The 22,210-nt window shown below is 37.5% G+C and overlaps 1 protein-coding gene across 1 annotated transcript in view; it reads right to left on the reverse strand.

Moving 5' to 3' along the window:
• The window catches only part of PATJ (PATJ crumbs cell polarity complex component), a 359,191-nt gene that overhangs the window by 192,186 nt on the left and 144,795 nt on the right, over positions 1–22,210 (reverse strand). The window contains exons 25-27 of the mRNA XM_030870355.3: positions 16,687–16,797; positions 12,088–12,165; positions 8,024–8,123 (exon numbers count right to left, since the gene is read on the reverse strand). Coding sequence (XP_030726215.2) covers positions 8,024–8,123; positions 12,088–12,165; positions 16,687–16,797 — 289 coding nt within the window. The remainder of the gene's footprint in view (positions 1–8,023; positions 8,124–12,087; positions 12,166–16,686; positions 16,798–22,210) is intronic.

Below are 22,210 nucleotides of genomic sequence, written 5' to 3' on the forward strand. Positions count from 1 at the left end.
CTTAAATGGGCTTTAGGACTTGCACTAAATAGGCAAAATGATGCCTATTTAAAATTGTGTGTGCGGGGCGGCGGGGGGGGGGGGGGCGAGGAGGGGTTGTGGGTGACAATGTTTCTGTGTATCTGCATACATATTTCTTGAGGGTAGGTTTATAGCTTTTATCACATTGCCAAACAGTAAATGACTCAAAAGTTATGGGTCATTGCCATGATTTGCATTTCTAATTGTATTATTACTGGGTTTTTAAAAAGTTTCTCTGTTATTTCTATTAGGAAATTTCTATCACATTTCCTAAGTAGATAATACTGATTAGAAGATTTTTTTCATATGCACAATTAATATATAGCCTGACTTACTCTTGCTAAAAGATTATTTTAGGTTTTGAATTTTTGAGATTGACAACTGTATTATCTGTGAATAATATTGTTTTTCTCTTTCTGGTTTTGTTTTTTTGTTTGTTTTTTGAGCTGGGAAGAAGAGGTGATCTTACTGCACTGCTAGATTCTTGAGGACAGTGGGACTAGCAGGCAGCTTTGTCTTCTTCCAAATTTAAATGCAGTTTTGGGGGCATTTTTTGTAAGAGGAAGAGAGGTTTGGGACAGGTTCCCCAGACCACTCCATGGGAACACAGGAAGATTATTTATGAAGTCTTTTTAAAAAATTAAAATATGAGTTTGTGTATTTTATACATGAATGTAAGGAATTTTTGAATAAATACGGTAAAGAAGAGTGACGTCCAATGAGCAGGGTTTGGGGGGTGGCTGATAGTGGTGATGGTTCAACAACTCTAAATATACGACAAGCTACTGAATTGGACACTTTAAGTAGATGTATGGTAATGTGGATTACATCTCAATAAAGTTGCTGTTTTTTAAAAAGCTCTAAACTTACACACAGTGTGACTCTGAGCGATTTGCTAATAAATCACATTTCAGAAGGTCTTAGCTAGTATCCTATCCTTAAAAACAACTGAAATAAAAACAAAAAGAATTAAAGTAAAACACAAAGATGCAAGGTATCTGTAATCTAATTTTTATCTGCATGGTGTGGTTCATGGGCTAATTTTATTATGCTTCATAACCCAAATATATTTCTTATACCAAATATTATATTATGACATATAATTGGGGGGAGGGAGGAATCTGAGCAAAATGCCATAAAGATGTATCACTGTCATAATTAAACCAGATCCTTATTGAGGAAAAAAAAAAGGTGGAAAAACAAAATACCTCAGGAGAGTATGCTATTCTGGAATTAAAGGATAAAAAAAAGGGCTTTAAGAGACCGTCCGCATGAGGTTCCATTCACATCTCTGTTACAGCACTAAAAAGCCAGGTGTCAAATAAGTCAATTATATTCTGAATTCCGAGGATTTTTTTAATAGACATTAAGAGACATGTCTGGGCTTCCCTGGTGGCGCAGTGGTTGAGAGTCTGCCTGCCGATGCAGGGGACACGGGTTCGTGCCCCGGTCTGGGAAGATTCCACATGCCGTGGAGCGGCTGGGCCCGTGAGCCATGGCCGCTGAGCCTGCGCGTCCGGAACCCGCGCGTCCGGAGCCTGTGCTCCGCAGCGGGAGAGGCCACAACAGTGAGAGGCCCGCATACCGCAAAAAAAAAAAGAGACATATCTATTGTATGATTCTCATTGCTTCACTCTCTTATGTTACAGAAAGTCATTCCAAACCTTCTGCTCCCTGCAGTTTAAAACCATAATTGAAAGAGTGAACGCCAACAGGTTAGAATCACCCAAGTGACATAAAAGTATTTAACTTCTGGGATCGAAGGTGAACAAAGCAAGACTTTCTGGAGACTGTGGCAAATCCCCCTGGGGATCGAAACTTTTTGATAAAGTAATGGGTGGCATTTGAGAAAGAGATGTCAAGCTGCTCTGGACAGAATGCTCTGAAACTGCGATGGTACAGTTCAGGAGAAAGGGTACCTCCGAGGCACCAGGAGCACACCCGGGTTTTCAGTGCACCCCCATGTAACTATGTGAGTCACCTACCTTCTTTCATTAATTTGCCCCAAATACTGAATTGCTATAATGTGCCAGGCCAAAACAGAGGGTAACTAGCCTCATGGAACTTAGAGATTTGGTGGGGGAGACAGATTAATCTAATAAATATATAAATAATTACATTTTGTTAATACGATGAAAGAAAAATACAGGAATAAGTATTAGAAGAAGGAGTCGGGCAAGGTTTTCCAAATAATGCGACATGAAGCTGAAATCAGCAGAAGAGATATCTCCTTTCAAAGGCTCTTCTGAGAATGCACTTAAAGATCTGGGGAGAATTTATGGAGAATTTAGTAACTACTACCATATAGTTACTAAAATTGTGGTAATAAAAATACAAAGGAAACTACAAATATGAGAAGAGATTGGGAAAGAAGATTCATCTACATTTGTTGATCCATTGTAGAAAGAACGATAAGAAAGATATGGCATCTTTCCAACAGCCAACTGAAAATTTGGGTCAGGATATCAGAGTGAGTTTAAGGCCAGAAACAAAGATTAGAAAGTCACCATGTGATAGTGAACTGAGTGATCATTTCATGCACTCAATGATCTTAAACCTCTGACAGGGCAATCAAGCTTTAAATTTAGGTATTAAAGACTATACCATAAAGTAAAAAGTTCTGCACCACTGATATCTCCCTTTGACAAATCCTGCAGGTCTGACAATAGTAGTTTGGTCAACAGCTAAGCATTTATGTGGATATTGTTTCTTAATTTTTAACTGTTTCATAATTCTTAATTAAAGTTCAAGAAATTTTCATTATTAAGATGGTTGTAAGACTTCTCATGGAAATTAGACACTAGAATGTCATATGTTCAACTATGCAAGATGAGTGATCTATAATATAAATGCCTGTTATGTAACACCCTGTCTATACGGGTATACGTGGGAGACGTCACGTGTTCAGTTCCAGATCACTGCAATAAAGTGAGTCACACCAATCTTTTGGTTTCCCAATGCATATAAAAGTTATGTTTACACTACACCGCAATCTACGAAGTAAGCAATAGCATTATGTCTAAAAAGCAATGTACATACTTTAATTAAAAAACACTTTATTGCTAAAAAATGCTAACTATCATCTGACAATGCAGGGCTGCCACAAACCAATTAGTAAGAGACACAATCATTTGTGAAGGGCAATCAAGCGAATCACAATAAAAGGAGGCATGTCTGCATTGGCTGTAACACTGAATTCTCACAACCTGAACAATAACTCCCTTGGTTATTTTACCAAGTATCCTCTTTCTGTTCTTTCTCAGCAACCCCATGTTGCTAAGTTCAGCGGTTACTATTTTGTCTCCAACCTCTCGGAATCATTCCACAGTTGACCACTGAGGTTCAGTGACAGAACCTTTCTTGAAACACATTCTCTTAAACTACTTAATTCTACAATCTCCTCAGAGTATTCTGATGCTAGGATGCTCTTATGCTAGGCATGTGCTGGGTTCCCTTCTTGCTGCTGTCTACACACACTTCTCTACCTCACCTGCTCCCGAGTTTAATACCATCCAGATCAGCAGTTTTCAGAAGGTCGGCCCTGAATCAGAAGTATCAGCGTCACCTAGAAATGCAAATTACTGGGTGCTCCCAGATGTAAGAACTTAGAAACTGGGGGTAGGGGACAGCAATCAGTGTTTGAACAAGCTCAACAGGTGCTTCTGAGGTACACTGAAGTTTGAAAACCACAGATTTGTGGTTTTCATACGGCAGGTTGTGACTAATTAGTCGATCAAGAAAAAAAACGAGTTGCAAACAGCATTTTAAAAAGTGAAAGAAAATAGTACAGAGGGAATTCCCTGGTGGTCCAGTGGTTAGGACTCAGCGCTTTCAATGCCATGGGCCCAGGTTCTAACCCCTGGTCAGGGAACTAAGATCCGACAAACCACGTGGTGCGGCCAAAAAAAAAAATAGTATAGAAAAAGAATAATTTCTTCATATGTTATAAAGGTAAGTTATATTTCATGAAACTTTTGTTTCAGTTATATACGCATGTTAGTGTGTGTGTCCGTGTGTACGTGCACATCTATATTCGGTTGTTAAATAAAATATATATTACTGTGGATCACAGTCTGAAAAAAAATCTGATCGATATGATGACTAAAAAGGTCAGCTCTGTGGTTCCTTCTTGTCACTTGGGTCCTACCTTGCTTGGCCTTCCTTACCCATTCCACTTAATGTTGCCTCCTCCAAGGGATTTATTCTCACACTACCTTGCTTTATTTAGTTATTTACAGTACTTATCAATATTTAAACTATCTTATTGTTTATAAGCTTTCTCCCCCTCTAGAATATAAGTTAATGAGAGATCTTGTTCCCAACACCTAAAACAGTGTCTGCCCACCTAAAATACCCACTCAATAAATATTTCTTGACCAGATGAACTTTGTAAATGAGTAACTTGCCAAAGCTCACCTAAGTTAGATTAAACTACACTTTAGAATCATGAGTATCTCACGTCGGTGATCTCTCTAACATAATCATCACTTCCCGGTAGGCCTACAGCTTGGATTCCAGCCTTCCACTTCCTAGTCCTGGACCATAGGAAAGTTACGTAATCATACTTTCACCACTGTAAAAAGAAATGCTTAGTTTTGGGACAATAAGAATCTGATAAAACAGTGAACGAATTTGCTTTTAGTTTTGGAAAGATGAGCGGAGTATTCATTTAATAAGAGTTTAGGAGCAAAGAAAAATTCACCAGATCCATATCAGGAGAAATACAGGAAAGCTAGAGGCTTTAGGTTCACCTACATTTTAAATGTGAACCATCTCATAGCTCCATACGGTTCAAACCCTTCTGGAGAAGGTTAACAGATAATTCAATGGGAAGGGAAAAAATAGGGAGCAAAATGAATGGGAAGTCATATTCACAGCCCAGATTTGCTGGAGAATTTGTGAAATGTCATAGTTAGGAGATGAATTTGATACTAGAAGTCTATATAGTAAGTCCCCTACATATGAACCTTCAAGCTGCCAGCTTTCAAAGATGTGAACGTGCATTTGCATGTCCAATCACGTAAGTTAGTTCACGTGTGTTGTGTACACTGTCACGTGTGTGCATCCTCCACAAGTGGTTGTGCTTTTGTGTACTTTACTGAAAGGTACTGTATAGACTACAGTAGTACAGTATCTGTATTTCAAACTAGATCTGTAAGAGGACGACTTCTTTGAATTCCTTGCTGTGAAACACAAGGAGTTTACTAATGAAGACCTGATGGAATTGGAGGCCCAGAGAAAGGATGAAGAGAGACAAGAGGAAGAAGTAACTGAAGAACCGAAGAGATTCACGACGCAGGAAATGGCAAGGAGATTTTCTTTATTTGAGGAGGCACTGTTAGTTTTGATGCACAGGACCCGAACGTAGAATGGTACACGAAGGTTGCAACAGTTGTTCAGAATGCAATCCAGTGCTACTGTGTCATCTATGACGAGAAAAAAAGAGCTACTACCCAGACATCACTGGATCTTTTTTCAAGAGGTTAGATAGAATTGAATCAAGAGGTTAGATAGAATTGAATCCAGCAAGGAACCAGAACCTGTGCCGTCAACATAAGGGCTGAGTGAAATTGCAGCTTGCCCTCTGTCTCCTATCGCTGACGATCCTTCAGCTCTACCATCTCCCACCTCTTCTCCCTCCTCCAGTCAGTAACTCTTCTTGCCTGTTCACTCGATGCCAGCCCCTGTATGCCGGCTGTTGTACTGTACTACTGTACTTTTCAAGGTACTGTACTGTAAGATTAAAAATGTTTATTTTTTGTGTTTGTTTTTTATGTATTATTTGTGTGAAAAGTATTATAAACCTATTACAGTACAGTACTTTATAAGCTGATTGTTTTAGTTGGGTACCTAGGCTAACTTTGCTGTACTTAACGAACAAATTGGACTTAACGAATGTGCTCTGAGAATGGAACTCATTTGTATGTAGGGGACTTACTGTATCAGCTTTCAGTGTAAATCAATGTCCTTCCTGAACCCCTCTAACGCTGTGAATGTGTGCTGTGAACACACATGAACACATGGTCTTGGAACTCCGGGGAACTGCTCTGCTTATCTAATGGTATCAAAGTGATATTCACTAGATAACCCCAAGTCACTTTGTTCCTATTTCTGGGATAGTAATGTTTTAAGTAATGAGAAGAGTAGATGACAGACAGTACCAACTCTGGAGTCAGAGTGCCTGGATTTAAACTCCATGTCCACTATTTATTAGCTGTGTAATTTTTGACATATTCCTTAATTTCTCTGAGCCTGTTTCTTTATTTGTACATTTAGAGACCTCACAAAGTTATTACGTTGATAGAGTTATTAACACATATGAAGACCTGGCACATGGTAAACCAGAGTGTTTACTAGGTATCACAATCTTTATACTAAGTTCTTTAAATGCTTTCTCCTCTAATGCTCATAGCGATCCTGTGAGGCAGATTATTATAAGACATCCCCTCTCCTCCATATTGATAGGAAAGTGTGAGCCATGAAGAGGTTAAGAAACTTATCCATGTATTCACAACTAAGTGGTAGAGCTAGGATTAGAATGTAATCTTAGTCACATGCTTAAACCAGGTTTCCTAACAACCATGCAAATATAGGCATTCTAGTATCCCAGAAATTATGAATAATCAACAAGCTATTTCCACTCTGCTGCAGCTGCCCTAATAACTATATCAAAACAAGGGATTACATTACACAAACACACACATGTATCAATCGTATCCATCACGTGTTGCTCTTCCAAAGAGGTTGAGAACCAAGGCACTGCAAGTACCTTTATGAAATTTTGTTTCCATGCCTTTGTATCCTCCCTTCCAGGCTGGTGACCCCACAGAGAAAACAAGGAGCTATGTTTAATTTATCTCACAAAAGACTCACTTGGCACTGTTAGTGAAAAGCAGTTGGTTTTCAACAGAGATTGTTGAACAAATAAAAATGCATGAGAAAGCATTCTGTAAAATCACAAAGTACAAACCAAGTTTTTATAAAGTCAACTTAATTGTTATATAGTTATATTTATTTTTATATTTCATTTATCTATTACTATATTTAGAAAAATATAAAGTTATAGTCAACTTTATAATACTTGTTGAAGATTCACAATACGCCAGGCTAAAGTCCTTATCGCCTTATTTTAATCTTCATCACAACCCCTTTGAAGTAGGTACCATTATTTTCATAGAAGAGGGCATGCTTAAGGTCACACATTAGGAAGTAGTGGAGCCAGAATTTTAACTCTTTCAATTTCTGTATCAGACTCCTTTTCTATATTATAGAAAGAAAAATATTATTTTAAAATATGTAAATTTCAAAAACCATGAAATTCACCCATTCAAATGTATAATCCTGTAGGTTTCAGTATAGCCACAAATTGTGCAACCATCATCACAATCTAATTTTAGAACATTTTCATCATCCCCAAAATAAATTCCACACACAACAGCAATCAGATCTAAACTACATATACTTTACATACATAAAAGATATGTAAATTATTTTAAATAAAGCCTCCATTAAATATATGTGTGAATGTATATTTGATACAACTAATGTAAAAGGATGTCATGAAATGACATCTAAAGGAAAAATTATGACTTCGTTGGCCCTCTGTAATTTTGCATTGGCAATATCACCATCCACTTGAGTAGGGCACGTAATCAAGGCCTAAAATCTACATTCAACTCTTATTACTATGGGTCAAACTCCAATTTCAAGGACTTCTTAGCATTTGTGTAATCATAACCAAATAGAAGACTAGGAGGGAATGTACATAAAAGTTTACCACCCAGCTGCCTTTGATACTCACTCTGTTATATTAGTGTCAAAGACAAAAACTTAGGAAAATAAAGTCACAGAAGTTTTGGAGACGTAAACTTTCTTTTTCAGCAAGATATGTTCATGCACATTTTCTAAGAAGCTATACCACTGTATTTGACAATTTACAACAATCATTAAAGCATAATATAATAAATTCTGCATCCACCCCAAATAATGAAAAGGAACTCACTGTTGGTAAATGCATATTCTTCTTCAGTTTCATCACTGTCATCAGATGGAGCTTTATAAGGAGGCGGCAGTTTCATTGGAGGTGGAGCAGTTCCTCGCCTCTGAAGATGCAAAATTTGAGAGAAGCGTTAATTGTCTTTGTATAACCTCCTCCTCAATGACAAACAGGATAAAAAAGATAATCTGTAAATATTTTACTCTATCCAACTTCCATCACATCACTAGGATTGTAAAATAAATACAATTCATTCTCTTATGTTTACGTTATTATGTAAAAGTGACTCTGTGATGTAAACACACCAATACAGAAAACAGGAATTCAAAGGCACAGCTTTTAAGACTGTTAACCTACCCAGAAGAATGAGTTCCTTTCTCCAGTGAGAAAGTCAATTATATGTACTTTCTTTACACTGTTGAGGCTTAGTTTTCTTTATTTCTGACCAAATAACTCAAATGAAAAACATTTCAAAATTAAGTCTAAATGTAAAAACTACCTAACGTGTTAATCCTACAATTATTTAAACTTTTTATTCAACTGTAGAAGGTACAGATTTCATTCTTTAAAAACTACTTGAAATACCAAGATTTTCTAACCAAAGAGGTATTCATCTACAACTTATAAAGAGTCAACACACATTTTAATGTTTTAAAAAAGAAAGAGAAAGCTTTATGATGAATATTTTTTGTATTTCTGCATAAGTATTCTTTAAATTTACACACCAAATGATACAGCACATCAATATTTGGTTCAAATAGGCTTAATTAAAGTAGACTTTATGATCAGATTACCTTCACAGAATGTTGACATTTTCTTGAACGCTGGGAAAAATAAAACATGCCCAACTATGGAGAGATCCAAGCTGCTGGAAAGAATGGGAGCCGATACACACAAGCACTCCACAAAAGCCAAAATAACCAGATTAAGATTTGTTTTGCTACAGGATTTCAATAAAGCAATTATTCTTTATAGGACAAAGCCACTAATGGCAGGATACACTTCAGTAAATGGACAATGACTGGTCCATTACAGAAAGCAGGCATGTAATAAATTCCTCCAAAATAGAAAACAATATTTGGGATCCATAAAGAAAAACACACACTCAAATTTATTTAAGATAATGTCTAACCAAAACAGTACTTTGTACATTTATAGAAAATCCAAAAATCAATAAAATGCAAGAGTGATGAAAGAAGAGAAGATGCCAAATACAAAGTACTTGTTAAGCAACAAAAGAATTCAGAAATGTGATCATGGTGTCTCTTTAATTCTTGTTTGAAAAAACTTAAAAGTGAGTTAAATGAAGAATAATAAAGGCAAATGAATTTTCAGCAAACGTTTTCCTCAGACCAGATCATTCTAAGTGAAAGACAATGCTCAGAACAAGGACAGCCAGCTTTTAAAATAGTATTAAGAGGGCTTCCCTGGTGGTGCAGTGGTTGAGAGTCCATCTGCCGTTGCAGGGGACACGGGTTCGTGCCCCGGTCCGGGAAGATCCCACATGCCGCGGAGCGGCTGGGCCCGTGAGCCATGGCCACAGAGCCTGCACGTCCGGAGCCTGTGCTCTGCAACGGGAGAGGCCACAACAGTGAGAGGCCCGCGTATGGCCAAAAAAAAAAAGAGGACCTTAGAAGGAAATTTATGGTCTGAAATGACTATTTTAGAAAAAAAGAATGGTTAAAAATTAATAAATTTTACAACTATCTAAAGATTATTAGGTGGGGGGAAGGAAATAAACCCAAATAAGACAATATAAAAATGAGAACAAAATTAATTAAGCAGAATAAAGATATAACAGAGAAGACTAACAGCTCAAAACTTAATTCTTCAAAATGAGGAATTAAATGAAAAATTACTTTCAAGATTAATAAAAAATAAACTATATTCATAATGAAAAAGAACTACTTTGAAGAGAACACAGATAATACACATTAAGAGAATAAACAACTTTATACCAACAAATGCAAAAATTAGGTGATATCAATATTCCTAGAAAAGAGTCAGTAATCACAACTGACTCTAAAAGGAACAGAAAATCTGAATAGCTCAGTAACACAGGCCCTTGATGGCTTCATAAGCTAATCTGACCAAACATGTAAGGCATGGATAATCAGTATCTTACACAAACTCTCAGAGAACTGAAAAGAAGAAGTACTCCTACTATTCATTTTAGTAGTCTTCTATAACCAAAACCAGACAGGATAGTATATAAACGGAAAATTCCAGGCCAAACTTGTTCAAAATCACAGATGTAAAAATTCTAAAAGGAATAATACTAGCAAACGGGCAAAAAAGATCATGACCAAATTAATTTAAGATTGGTTTAACATTACAGAATCTATTAATATAATTCACCACATTAAGGAATTCAAGGAGAAAAAAAATCACATACAAATTATTTCAGTGAATGTAGATAATACATTTGATAAAATTCAATGTCAATCCCATTCGTGATAAAAATTCTTAGCAAAATAAGAATGAAAGGGAATACTTCCATAACCAAAGGATAATCTATAAAAACTTACAGCACACATCATATTTAATGGTTAAATATTGAAAGCAATTTCCTAACTACCAGGAGGTAAAACAATAAGAATGTTAGCTCTTATTACCTCCATTAAACACCACAGAGGTGTTAGCAGATATAATAAAGCAAGGGATAAAATACTGGAAAGGGAAGAAGAAAACTGCCTTTATCCAAAGTGGTTATTATTATCCATATAGAAAATTCAGAAATGAAAATCTACATAGTACTAGAGTTTGGGATTCATATTCTTATTAAAAATTATATATATATATATATGTATATGTGAAGTACATACACCAAGACACTAAAAGCTTCTACATAAAATATTTAATAAGTTTATCTTTAGGTGGTGGGTTTATGAGAGATTTTAACTTTTTTATTTTAGCATTTTGGTTTTCCCAGTGTCCTGAACCAGATTATTTTGTAAAAGAATAAGAGAATAATGTTACAAGATGTCAAAAGATATATAAAATTCAATTTCATATCTACATACTAGCAACAGAAAATGCAATTTAAAAATATTTAAAAGCAACACAAAATATAAGGATTTCTAGGAATAAACCAAAGATTTACAATGCCTTTCTGAAGAAAATGATAACAATTAATTGTAAGAAATAAAAGAGGAAGTTAATAAATAGAAAGACATACCAGGTTAATGGTTAAGAAGGCTCAATATCATAAAGATGTAAATTCTTTACAATTTATAGATCTGACACAACTCCAGTCAAAATTGTCAAAGAGATTTTTTGGTAGAATTTGACAAGCTAATTATAAAATTAAGTGGAAAAGAAAAAGGACACAAATAGGTAATACACTTCTAAAGAAAAAGAAATATGTAAAGGAGATTGCTCTACTAGAAAACAAGATTTATTATTAGACTTTAATAATTTAGGCAGGGCAGCATTTGTGCTGTGATAAACAAATGGAACAAAGAGAAAGCTCAGAAACAATCTTCCCCTGATAACCTGAGATATGATAGAGGTTGTGGTGCAAAGGAGGGCCTATTTAAAAGAGTGGGATAATTATTTAGCTTTATGGGGAAAAATGAAAATCTATCCTACCTGACACCATACCCTAAGATAAACTTTATATCAACTAATTCTACTAGAATAGAGGTGGGGAAACAGGAGTGGAGGATTAACTGTGATTGACAGTAAGAAACGTTTTCTCAGGAGAGATGACCTTTGACCTGCTCCTTCGAGAATGAAAAGGAAGAGCAATGTGGAAAATGGACTTCCAGGCTGAGGGAGCAGCAAGATCAAAGTCTGAGAAACTTTCTGGGAATAGACAGACAACCAGCCCAGCTGAACAGGAAAGACAGAGAAAGATGATGATGGCTTACTGGTGCGTCATGACACTTTTACACCTATACTCCACTAGGCCTTCATCCAGGCCAGAATCAGTCATGTTCACAGAAGGGAAATATTATAACTACAGTACTTCTATCCTGATACTCATCAAAAAAACACTTACTAATTGCAGCTCAGATATGCAAAAAGAAACCAGAAACATTTTTTAAAAGCTTGCGAGGTTAGGTTACCTTTTCTTTTTTTTCTTGGGTGTCTTGGTCCTCGTTATTAGTGATCTTTTTGGCCTTGTTATGTGCACTAGGAATGACCTACCACCACAAAAACAAGGAAGGGGGAAAAGGAAAACATTTAAATGTCACAATCATTACGTGGCTTTAATTTTTTTAAAAAACAATTAAAATCCTACTTAACTCTCTAACTTCGCCTAAAAGTAAAGACACGAGAAGTACAATTCAAGGCAAGCAATACTACTTGGGAAATCTAACAAGCTATAAAACCCAAAATGTGCGTGCGTGCGTGCGTGCGTGTGTGTGTGTGTGTGTGTGTGTAGCATCCAGGGGCAATAAATTCACAGGCTTGTGTAGATCCAGAAAGTGAAGATGAAGACTAAGAAGGTCACAATACTTACTGTCATCCAAACATCTCATTTTGCGAAATACACTTTTAAGGGTAAGCAAAGTTAATTCCTAGAACGCTGAATCCAACATTTATTTCATAGATCTACCTTATTCATCACTGTACCCCAGTTCAAGTATGATATCTAGCACACTGTGCACATTCAATAAATATTTCACTATCACTGCTAGCATATAAATAAATTACAAAGCTATTTACACTCCTGGATAAAAGGTCAATGAGAGCTGGAATTTAGTGTTATTTATCACTATAACCCTGTTGCTCAGAAAAAGCCTAATACATAGTAGTGTTGAATAAATGTTTATAAATGAGTCAAACAGTTCAATTTCATAGAAATAATTTTAATTCTTAATGGTGCCAACATCATAGATTACTTTTTGACTCATTTCTTTTTGTAAAAGTATCTATAAAACATCTTAGGAAAATACAAAACTGTTAGTGATTTTTTTAAAAGGATCCTTAAATAGTTAACACAAATAATGTTGGCATGAAATCTGATGACAGACATGCAAATTAAAAGGAAAAATAAATATTCTTTCTCAGAAAATTAAAGGAACTTCCTGCCTAGGGATAATTTAGAAAACAAAACCAAAAAAAAAACACTTCTCTCTAAAGGCAATTTAAGGGACTTCCCTGGCAGTCCAGTGGTTAAGACTTCACCTTCCAATGCAGGGGGTGCGGGTTCAATCCCTGGTCAGGGAGCTAAGATCCAACATGCTTCATGGCCAAAAAATCAAAACAAAAAACAGAAGCAATATTGTAACAAATTCAATAAAGACTTTAAATATGGTCCACATCAAAAAAAACTTTAAAAAAATAAAAAAATAAAGGCAATTTAAGATTAATTCTTCTTTACTTTTAACTTAGAGTCTAAGGAAATTAATTTTGGAATAAATAAAGTCTCAGGAATGTTTCACTTAAGTAAAAACCAACAGTAGTGATAAAGCAACATGTTTTTGGTGCTTCCTATGTAAATAGACACTGTACTTAATATTTATTTCTCTATTTATTTATTTTTAATATCTATTTGGCTGCGCCAGGTCTTAGTTGCGGCACACAGGATGTCCTATGCAGCATGCGGGATCAGTTGTGGCATGCGGACTCCTTTAGTTGCAGCAAGACAGATCTAGTTTCCCGACCAGGGATCGAACCTGGGCCCCCTGCACTGGGAGTGTGGAGTCTTAGCCACTGGACCATCAGGGAAGTTCTCTGCTTAATATATACAACAACCTAAGTCAGAGTTCAAAAACTAGTGGGTCTACAGGTATATGTTTCTTGTCCTAAAGAATTTTAAAACAGGAGCTTCCCTTGTGGCGCAGTGGTTAAGAATCCGCCTGCCAATGCAGGGTACATGGGTTCGAGCCCTGGTCCGGGAAGATCCCACGTGCTGTGGAGCAACTAAGCCCGTGCACCACAACTACTGAGCCTGCGCTCTAGAGGCCACGAGCCACAACTACTGAGCCCGCGTGCCACAACTACTGAAGCCCACGCGCCTAGAGCCTGTGCTCTGCAACAAGAGAAGCCACTGCGATGAGAAGCCCATGCACCGCAACAAAGAGTAGCCCCCGCTCACAGCAACTAGAGCAAGCCCACACGCAGCAACGAAGACCCAACGCAGCCATAGATAAATAAATAAATAGAATTTTAAAACAAATACTTTGTCTCTCTAGAAAGTTATAATATCTGCCTACACTGGACCTACTTTCTCCTCTGAAAAAAACAGCTGAAACTGAATGGCAGAAGCTTCGTGATGGGACAAAATGTTAGCTGCCATTCACAAAGTTTGCAATGTTTGCTTTTCAAAGAGCAGAGAAATTTCTTTCTGTATGCATACCATTAGCAAAATTTGGAAGACAAAAGGCCCACCAAAAAGACTATATCTTTAAGAAAAGTAGGACAGCACATGTTTCTTATGAAAGTAAAAAATATATTTCTATACGACTAATATACAAAATGTACACGTGTCCAAAAAATTTAGGTGCCATTATGAAACAATGACATTAGGGAAATACAAATGGAATACAGGAAAAAATAAAACGACACATGATAATAAATTTAATGAACTGAAGGCATGATGCCAATTTCAAAAGGGTTTGTTTTTTAATATATAAAAAAAAAACCCTAATGCTACTGTGAAATGCAATTTTAACTGGAAAAAGTTACCTTGGCATAAAAACTTTCTATAGAGGTGTACAGTATAAATCATGAATTTTGCTCTCAAATAAGCATTTACCAAGTAAATCTAAGCAGATACACACATTTCTTTCTAGCAGGCTGAAAAAATAGTTGAGAAATTCAGGAGGAAAAGCTTAAAAAAGTAATGTGTTGTTGATCCTCCTAAACCACCTGCTAAAAGCACAAATATAAAAAAATAAAATACAACTCAAAAAAAAGGTACAAATATAAACACCACTGCTCAATTCATGGTGTTGATGAGAATTTCCATGTAACCAAGGCATGTTTAGACACAGAGCCTTGATGGAAATGACTTATTTGGGGGTTTTGAAGAAAGTCTCAAAGTTTAATGTAAATTGATCAAGAATAATTAAGAATTTGGCTATATTTTCTATTCCTGTGATGACCAATATAACTTGCAAGAATAAGTAAGCCGAAGAGAGCACCATTTGGCAAAGATTTGAAATTTGATTCCTTTCATCTCCTTATTCAACTGGAATCACTTTGTTCTTAAAAAAAAAAAAAAAAAGGAACAAATCATGGACATTCGTATCATCTCCATCCCTTGGCTAGAATCACAGATAGTTCAATGCTTGATGAACCCAATGCACAATGTAACAGTCTGTGATGCTGCCTGAGGGTTAAGTAACTTGAACATCGGGCGATGCTGAAGACATTTTCCCTTTTTTGAACAGTTGAAAGAAACTGTACTGTTTATGTCCTCCAAATGAAAATTTCAACCTCAGCTCACCAACAAAGGCTGGATTAAAATCTTGGCCATTTTGGCTGACTTTATAACCTATTAAAATGCTTTGAATATTTTTCAGAGGGGCATTTGCAAGTGGCCACATAAATGTATAATCTGATTGGTTCATTCTCGCTCAAAACTATTTCTTTGGAAGTGTCATTTGGCAGGGAATAATCTGGCCAATTTTCCTACAGAATTCAGTTTCCAGAAATACAAGTGATGGCCTCAATGACTTTCTCAATATTATAAGAGTTAAAAGGTGGATTCCAAGAAATCTAGAATTTCAAGTTGTATAAAAATGTGAAGACCTTATTCAGTTTACCTCTCTCAATTAGTCTTGATGGTATAAATGGAGCACTAAGACTAGAAGGGACTGTGCTGCAGTGCAGTGCACCACAGCAGAGCTGCCCAGGTGGGGTGAAGCTGCAACCCACTGTGTGCAGGCAGGCTACAAGCGTGCTGAAATAGCATGTTGATGCCTTCGCCCTTGGGACAGCCAGACATCTGTTTACACAGTTTGCCATACAAATATTATTTTCTGTATTCCCTGACATAAAAAAAGGTTGAAAGGCACTGCATTAGCGAGTTGAAAAGCAAATTTTTAAAAAATATGCAGTTTTTCTACTGTTCATAAGTGTCTATGTTTTGAACAGCTGTCTTCCATTACAAAATAAAGAAAAATAAACATTGCTTCCAGGTACAGGGCTTACGGGGCTGCATATTGCAATATAAAATACACATCCTGCCACTAACATCTGTGTATCAGAGTTCTAATTCCATACCAAATAAGTAATTTATTATAGAAAAAAAATTCTATGATTAAATACTGCTCTTTGCGAATTCAGAATCTTTGACAGAACATACAACAATGCAACACGTCTGAATTTTTACATACCTGTAAAAATACCATTTGGTGCTCCCTCTAGAATGTTTTTAACCCTGACCTACTCTGTATTCAAAGTATTTTATAAACAAAGTAACTGGTTCAGAAAGGTTAGGTAACTTGCCTCCAAATTAGCAAAGATGGTAAACAGGCAATCAAGGAATCAAAAATGGGTCTGTTAGACTCCACTGCACACTGGAGTAACTCAAATTTGACCAGAAAATCAAAATCAGAGGAAAAAAGGGAAAATTGAGGTTAATAACTAAATTTTAATGAAGTTAATGCTTCCTTTACGTAATAGTAGAATAACAGTAAAAATATATTGAAAAATACTTCGAGGCAAAACCTTGGTCCACAGATATAGAGAATATTTTTTAAGTAGCTTACTCTTGGAGTGGATGACAAGCTCTGAACAACAAACACCACAGGGTTTCCTGCATTCTTAATGGCCTCAACCGCTTCTCTGTGAGAGGCATTCTGCAAATCTACTCCAGACACCTAAAAGCACAGAAGCAATTTATTTCAATTAGAAGGGCAGCAGATCTTGTGGATAGGTTAATTCAAAGTTCATGCGTATTATCTAGTTACAAGAAGAGCCAGAGTCGAATGAATTATACCAAAGCCAGAAAAAAATAAGATTGACCCAAACAAGCTTTGCTGTTTTAGGAGATCATGTTTAAGGATATTAATGTTTCACCTTCAAGAAAAGTAAATAAGGTAGATATCTTAATAACAATGGCCCTGATTAAATATAATTATCCAAAATAGGTAGCTCAGTCAGTAACAGAACCTTAAAAAGCTTCTGAACTTGTAATGTCACCTCTGCCACTATCACAGTACACAATTCTGAGTGAGGGCAGGGGGTGGGGATCTCTCTGGACTCACCTTCTCTCAAGTAAACTGAGATGACATTTTAAGCAAATTGCCCATTATCACAGTTGAGAAGCTGAACATTTCTCAAATTATATCAAAAAAGAAGTATGAAAACACCCATAGGTTCTTTCTAAAAGAGTTCTGTGTTCAACAAATTTGAGTATGTGGAATCTAGAAAAATGGTAGAGATGAACTTATTTGCAAAGCAGAAATCGAGTCACAGATGTAGAGAACAAATTTACAGTTACCAAGGGGGGAAGGGAGGGGGGTTGGATGAATTGGGATATTGGGACTGACATATATACACTACTATGCATAAAATAGATAAATAATGAGAACCTACTGTATAGCACAGGGAACTCTACTCAATGCTCTGTGGTGATCTAAATGGGAAGGAAATCTAAAAAAGAGTGGATATATGTATACATATAACTGATTCACTTTGCTGTACAGCAAGAAACTAACCAACATTGTAAAGCAACTATACTCCAATAAAAATTAATTTTAAAAACTGGGGCAAGTGTAAACATCTCCTTATTATATAAATCTGGGAGAACATAACTTGTGAACATGCCCATAATCTCAAAGAGCATTCCGTATTTACCAAACATATTTACAAGAACCAACTTTTGAAACTGATAATGTAAGGAAGCCTTGGTAAAAGTTGAGGTGGTTTACAGTCAGTTGATAGCGACAATTGGTGAATATTGTTTTGCCTTAAGGGGATCAAAGAAATAGGAATGTAAGTGAAGAGGGATGTGGGATCAAGTTTGGTTTTTGTTTTTAAGATGGGATAGATTACAGTAATAATGATGCAGTGGAGAGGAAAAATGAAGGGTAGAGAGGAGTGATGACCGTGGAAGCAAATCCTTGGACAGTGAACAGGGAATGACTTCCACTGTACAAGTTAGACTGGCTCTGGATAGAAGATACATAAATAGTTCATTTGCTGTGCCAAATACAGTCAGAAAAAAGCTTTGGTATGCAGTGGGAGCAAGGGGAAACTCTCTTTTGACTGCTTCTATTTTCTCAATGAAATAAGAAACAAGGAACTTAGAGATTAAGACTGTGGCAGGAGGTATAGGAGGTTTGAAGTAGTTACCTCTGAAAGTAGAAGAATGGAACAACTCGGGAAATATTACAGGGCTACAGGGCAGAATTAAAGACCCACTTGAGGCGGTGGTCATGAATTTAAAATGAGACCAGATAGCATGGGTGGTTATTTTCTCCAGCCGTGCTAGAGATCTGAAATAAGCAAAAAGTTGCACTTAACTAGGATGTGGTTGGTTCTCCCAGGCAAGTTCAGTGAAAGGAAAGAGGATCAAAGGAGTTGGAAGTATATGCAAGGGAGTGATAGGATGATAAGTCACTGAATTTGAGCAGAATGAGGATGAAAGTGAGCATGCCAGAAGCCGAGAGACAGAAGCGAGGGTCCTAAGGTAGGAGATACGAGCCCAGTGTGTTAGAGGGGTTTAAAGCCAGGTTGAGTCTAAAGTACAGAGAAAGAGGAGAGAGCGGAAAGAGGTGAGGCCAGGGAGGCAGCCGAAGCCACCTGCAAAATCCAAAAGGCCATGGCAAGAACTTTGGCTTTTTATTCTAATAGGTATCAATGAAGATTTTAATGCTCTGTGAAAGCTCTTTTCCCATATGAGTTGAGGAAGGATACAAATAATAGTAAATGAAAAAAATACAGACAAAAATTAAAGTGACACATAAAAGCTGTCACAACAGTTTGATGAAGCTTCTTTCAAATAACCTGATCCCCAAAATATTCCACAGTAAGAGAAGTAGAGGCTATATGAGAACTACTTCCTCCTCTAGTAATAATCAGTTTTTGTTTCCCTAACAGAGATTTCCACATTGCTAAATGCGAATCACCGAAGTCGGGTAGGTAGGAAAAAAACAGTATTCTGTCATATTACAACACAAAAATAATCTTAGTTTTTCTCAGCTTTAAAATTATAACTTAAGAGTATGTTCATTCACACAGATGAAGACCCATTTCTAAAAATTACATTAAATTCTAACTTCCTAGTTTAAAAAACTCTTCTTTATACGGACCTAAACCTTTCATGCAATTGTTTCAAGACAAAGAGAAATGATTATTAAACTTCACTAACAAAACAAACAAGTAATGCTTTTCATAGAAAAAAGTAAACAAATGACTCATTATGCTTCACAAAATATGTATTAGAGTGTAACATTTCAGGGCTGTTGTGAATTTGAAGAAATATAAATTATTAAATATGAGATAAAACAGTGGACTCTTATTAGTATGTGTATGAGTGATGATGATTAAATGAGAGAATACTTTATATTCAACTGAGCACAGAGAAAGATGAGAAAAAGAAACAAAATTCAAAAAGATTTAAAAAGTAAACAATCCAATTAGAAAACAGGCAAAAACACAAACAAACATTTCACCAAAGAGGGTATTGGATGGCAATCAAGTACATGAAAAGTTCTTTCTCATTAGCCATTAGGGAACCGCAAATTAAAACAACAATGATATCACTATATACCTATCAAGAATGGCTAAAATGAAAAACAGTGACAACACCAAATGTTGATGAGGATGCAGAGAAACTGAATCACTCATACATTGCTGGTGGAAATACAAACTAGTACAGCCATTCTGGAAAATAGTTTGACAGTTTCTTAAAACTAAAAATGAACTTAACATACAACCCAGCAATTACACTCTTGGGCATCTATCCCAGAGACACAAAGACTTATTTTCACTCAGGAACTTGTATACAAATGTTTATAGGATCTTTATTCATAATAGCCAAGAACTGGAAACTACCAAAGTGTCTTTCAATGGGTGAATGGTTAAACGGTGGTACCTCCATACCATGGAATACTACTACTCATCCATAAAAAGGGATGAACGAGGAGGCGCCTTCAAGTTGGGAGAGGAGTAAGACGCGGAGATCACCTTCCTCCCCACAAATATATCAAAACTACATCTACATGTGAAACAACCCTTACAGAACACCTACTGAACACTGGCAGAAAACCTCAGACTTCCCAAAAGGCAAGAAACTCCCCACGTACCTGGGTAGGGCAAAAGAAAAAAGAATAAACAGAGACAAAAGAATAGGGACGAGACCTGCACCAGTGGGAGGGAGCTGTGAAGGAGGAAAAGTTTCCACACACTGGGAAGCTCCTTCACCGGTGGAGATGGGGGCTGGGCAGAGGGGAAGCTTCAGAGCCAAGGAGGAGAGCGCAGGAACAGGGGTGCAGAGCGCAAAGCGGAGAGATTCCCGTACAGAGGATCGGTGCTGACCGGCACTCACCAGCCCGAGAGGCTTGTCTGCTCAGCCGCCGGGGCGGGCGGGGGCTGGGAGCTGAGGCTCGGGTTTCGGAGGTCGGATCCCAGGGAGAGGACTGGGGTTGGCTGAGTGAACACGGCCTGAAGGGGGCTAGTGCGCCACAGCTAGACGGGAGGGAGTCCGGGAAAAAGTCTGGAACTGCCTAAGAGGCAAGAGGCAATTTTTTTCGGGGTGCACAAGGAGACGGGATTCAGAGCACCGCCTAAATGAGCTCCAGAGACGGGCATGAGCTGTGGCTATCAGCGTGGACCCCAGAGATAGGCATGAGACGCTAAAGCTGCTCCTGCAGCCAGCAAGAATCCTGTGTGCAAGCACAGGTCACTATCCACACCTCCCCTCCTGGGAGCCTGTGCCGCCCACCACTGCCAGGGTCCTGAGATCCAGGGACAACTTCCACGGGAGAACATATGGAACGCCACAGGCTGTTGCAACATCACATCGGCCTCTGCCACGGCAGGCTCACCCCGCATTCTGTACCCCTCCGTCCCCCCGACTGAGTGAGCCAGAGTTCCCCAATCAACTGCTACTTTAACCCTGTCCTGTCTGGGCAGGGAACAGATGCCCTCAGGCGACCTACACACAGAGGCGGGGTCAAATCCAAAGCTGAACCCCAGGAGCTATGCAAACAAAGAAGGGTAAGGGAAATCTCTCCCAGCAGCCTCAGGAGCAGCAGATTAAATCTCCACAATAAAAGTGATGTACCCTATATCTCTGGAATACCTGAATAGACAACGAATCATCCCAAAATTCAGGCAGTGGACGTTAGGAGCAACTGTAGCCTTAGGGTTTGCTTTCTGCGTTTAATTTGTTTCTGGTTTTACGTTTATCTTGGTTTAGTATTTACAGCTAATTACCAATAGTAGATTTCTTTTATTGATTGGGCTGCTCTCTTCCTTTTTATATATATATTTTTTTTTCTTTTTCCTTTTTCTCTTTTTGTGAGTGTATATGTGTATGCTTCTTTGTGTGATTTAGTCTGTATAGCTTTGCTTTTCCCATTTGCCTAGGGTTCTGTCTGTACGTGTTTTTGGTTTTTTGTTTTTTTTGTTAGTATAGTGTTTAGCGCTTGTTATCATTGGTAGATTTGTTTCTTGGTTTGGTTGCTCTCTCTCTTTCTTAATTACTTTTAATTTTTTTAATTGTTAGTAATTTTTATTTTAATAACTATATTTTCTTTTCTTTCTTTCTTTTTTTTCTCCCTTTTCTTCTGAGCCATGTGGCTGACAGGGTCTTGGTGCTCTGGCCAGGTGTCAAGCCTGAGCCTCTGAGGTGGGAGAGCCGAGTTGAGGACACTGGTCCACCACAGACCTCCCGGCCCCACATAATATCAAATGGCAAACGCGCTCCCAGAGATCTCCATCTCAATGCTAAGACCCAGCTCCACTCAACGACCAGCAAGCTACAGTGCTGGACATCCTATGTCAAACAACTAGCAAGACAGGAACACAACCCCACCCATTAGCAGAGAGGCAGCTAAAATCATACTAAGGTCATAGACACCCCAAAACACACCACCAGACGTGGTCCTGCCCACCAGAAAGACAAGATCCAACCTTATCCACCAGAACACAGGCACAAGTACCCTCCACCAGGAAACCTACACAACCCACTGAACCAACCTTACCCACTGTGAGAACACCAAAAACAACGGGAACTACAAACCTGCAGCCTGTGAAAAGGAGACCCCAAACACAGTAAGTTAA

The sequence above is a fragment of the Globicephala melas genome, chromosome 1, assembly GCF_963455315.2.
Source record: "Globicephala melas chromosome 1, mGloMel1.2, whole genome shotgun sequence".
NCBI classification, from domain to species: Eukaryota; Metazoa; Chordata; class Mammalia; order Artiodactyla; family Delphinidae; genus Globicephala; species Globicephala melas.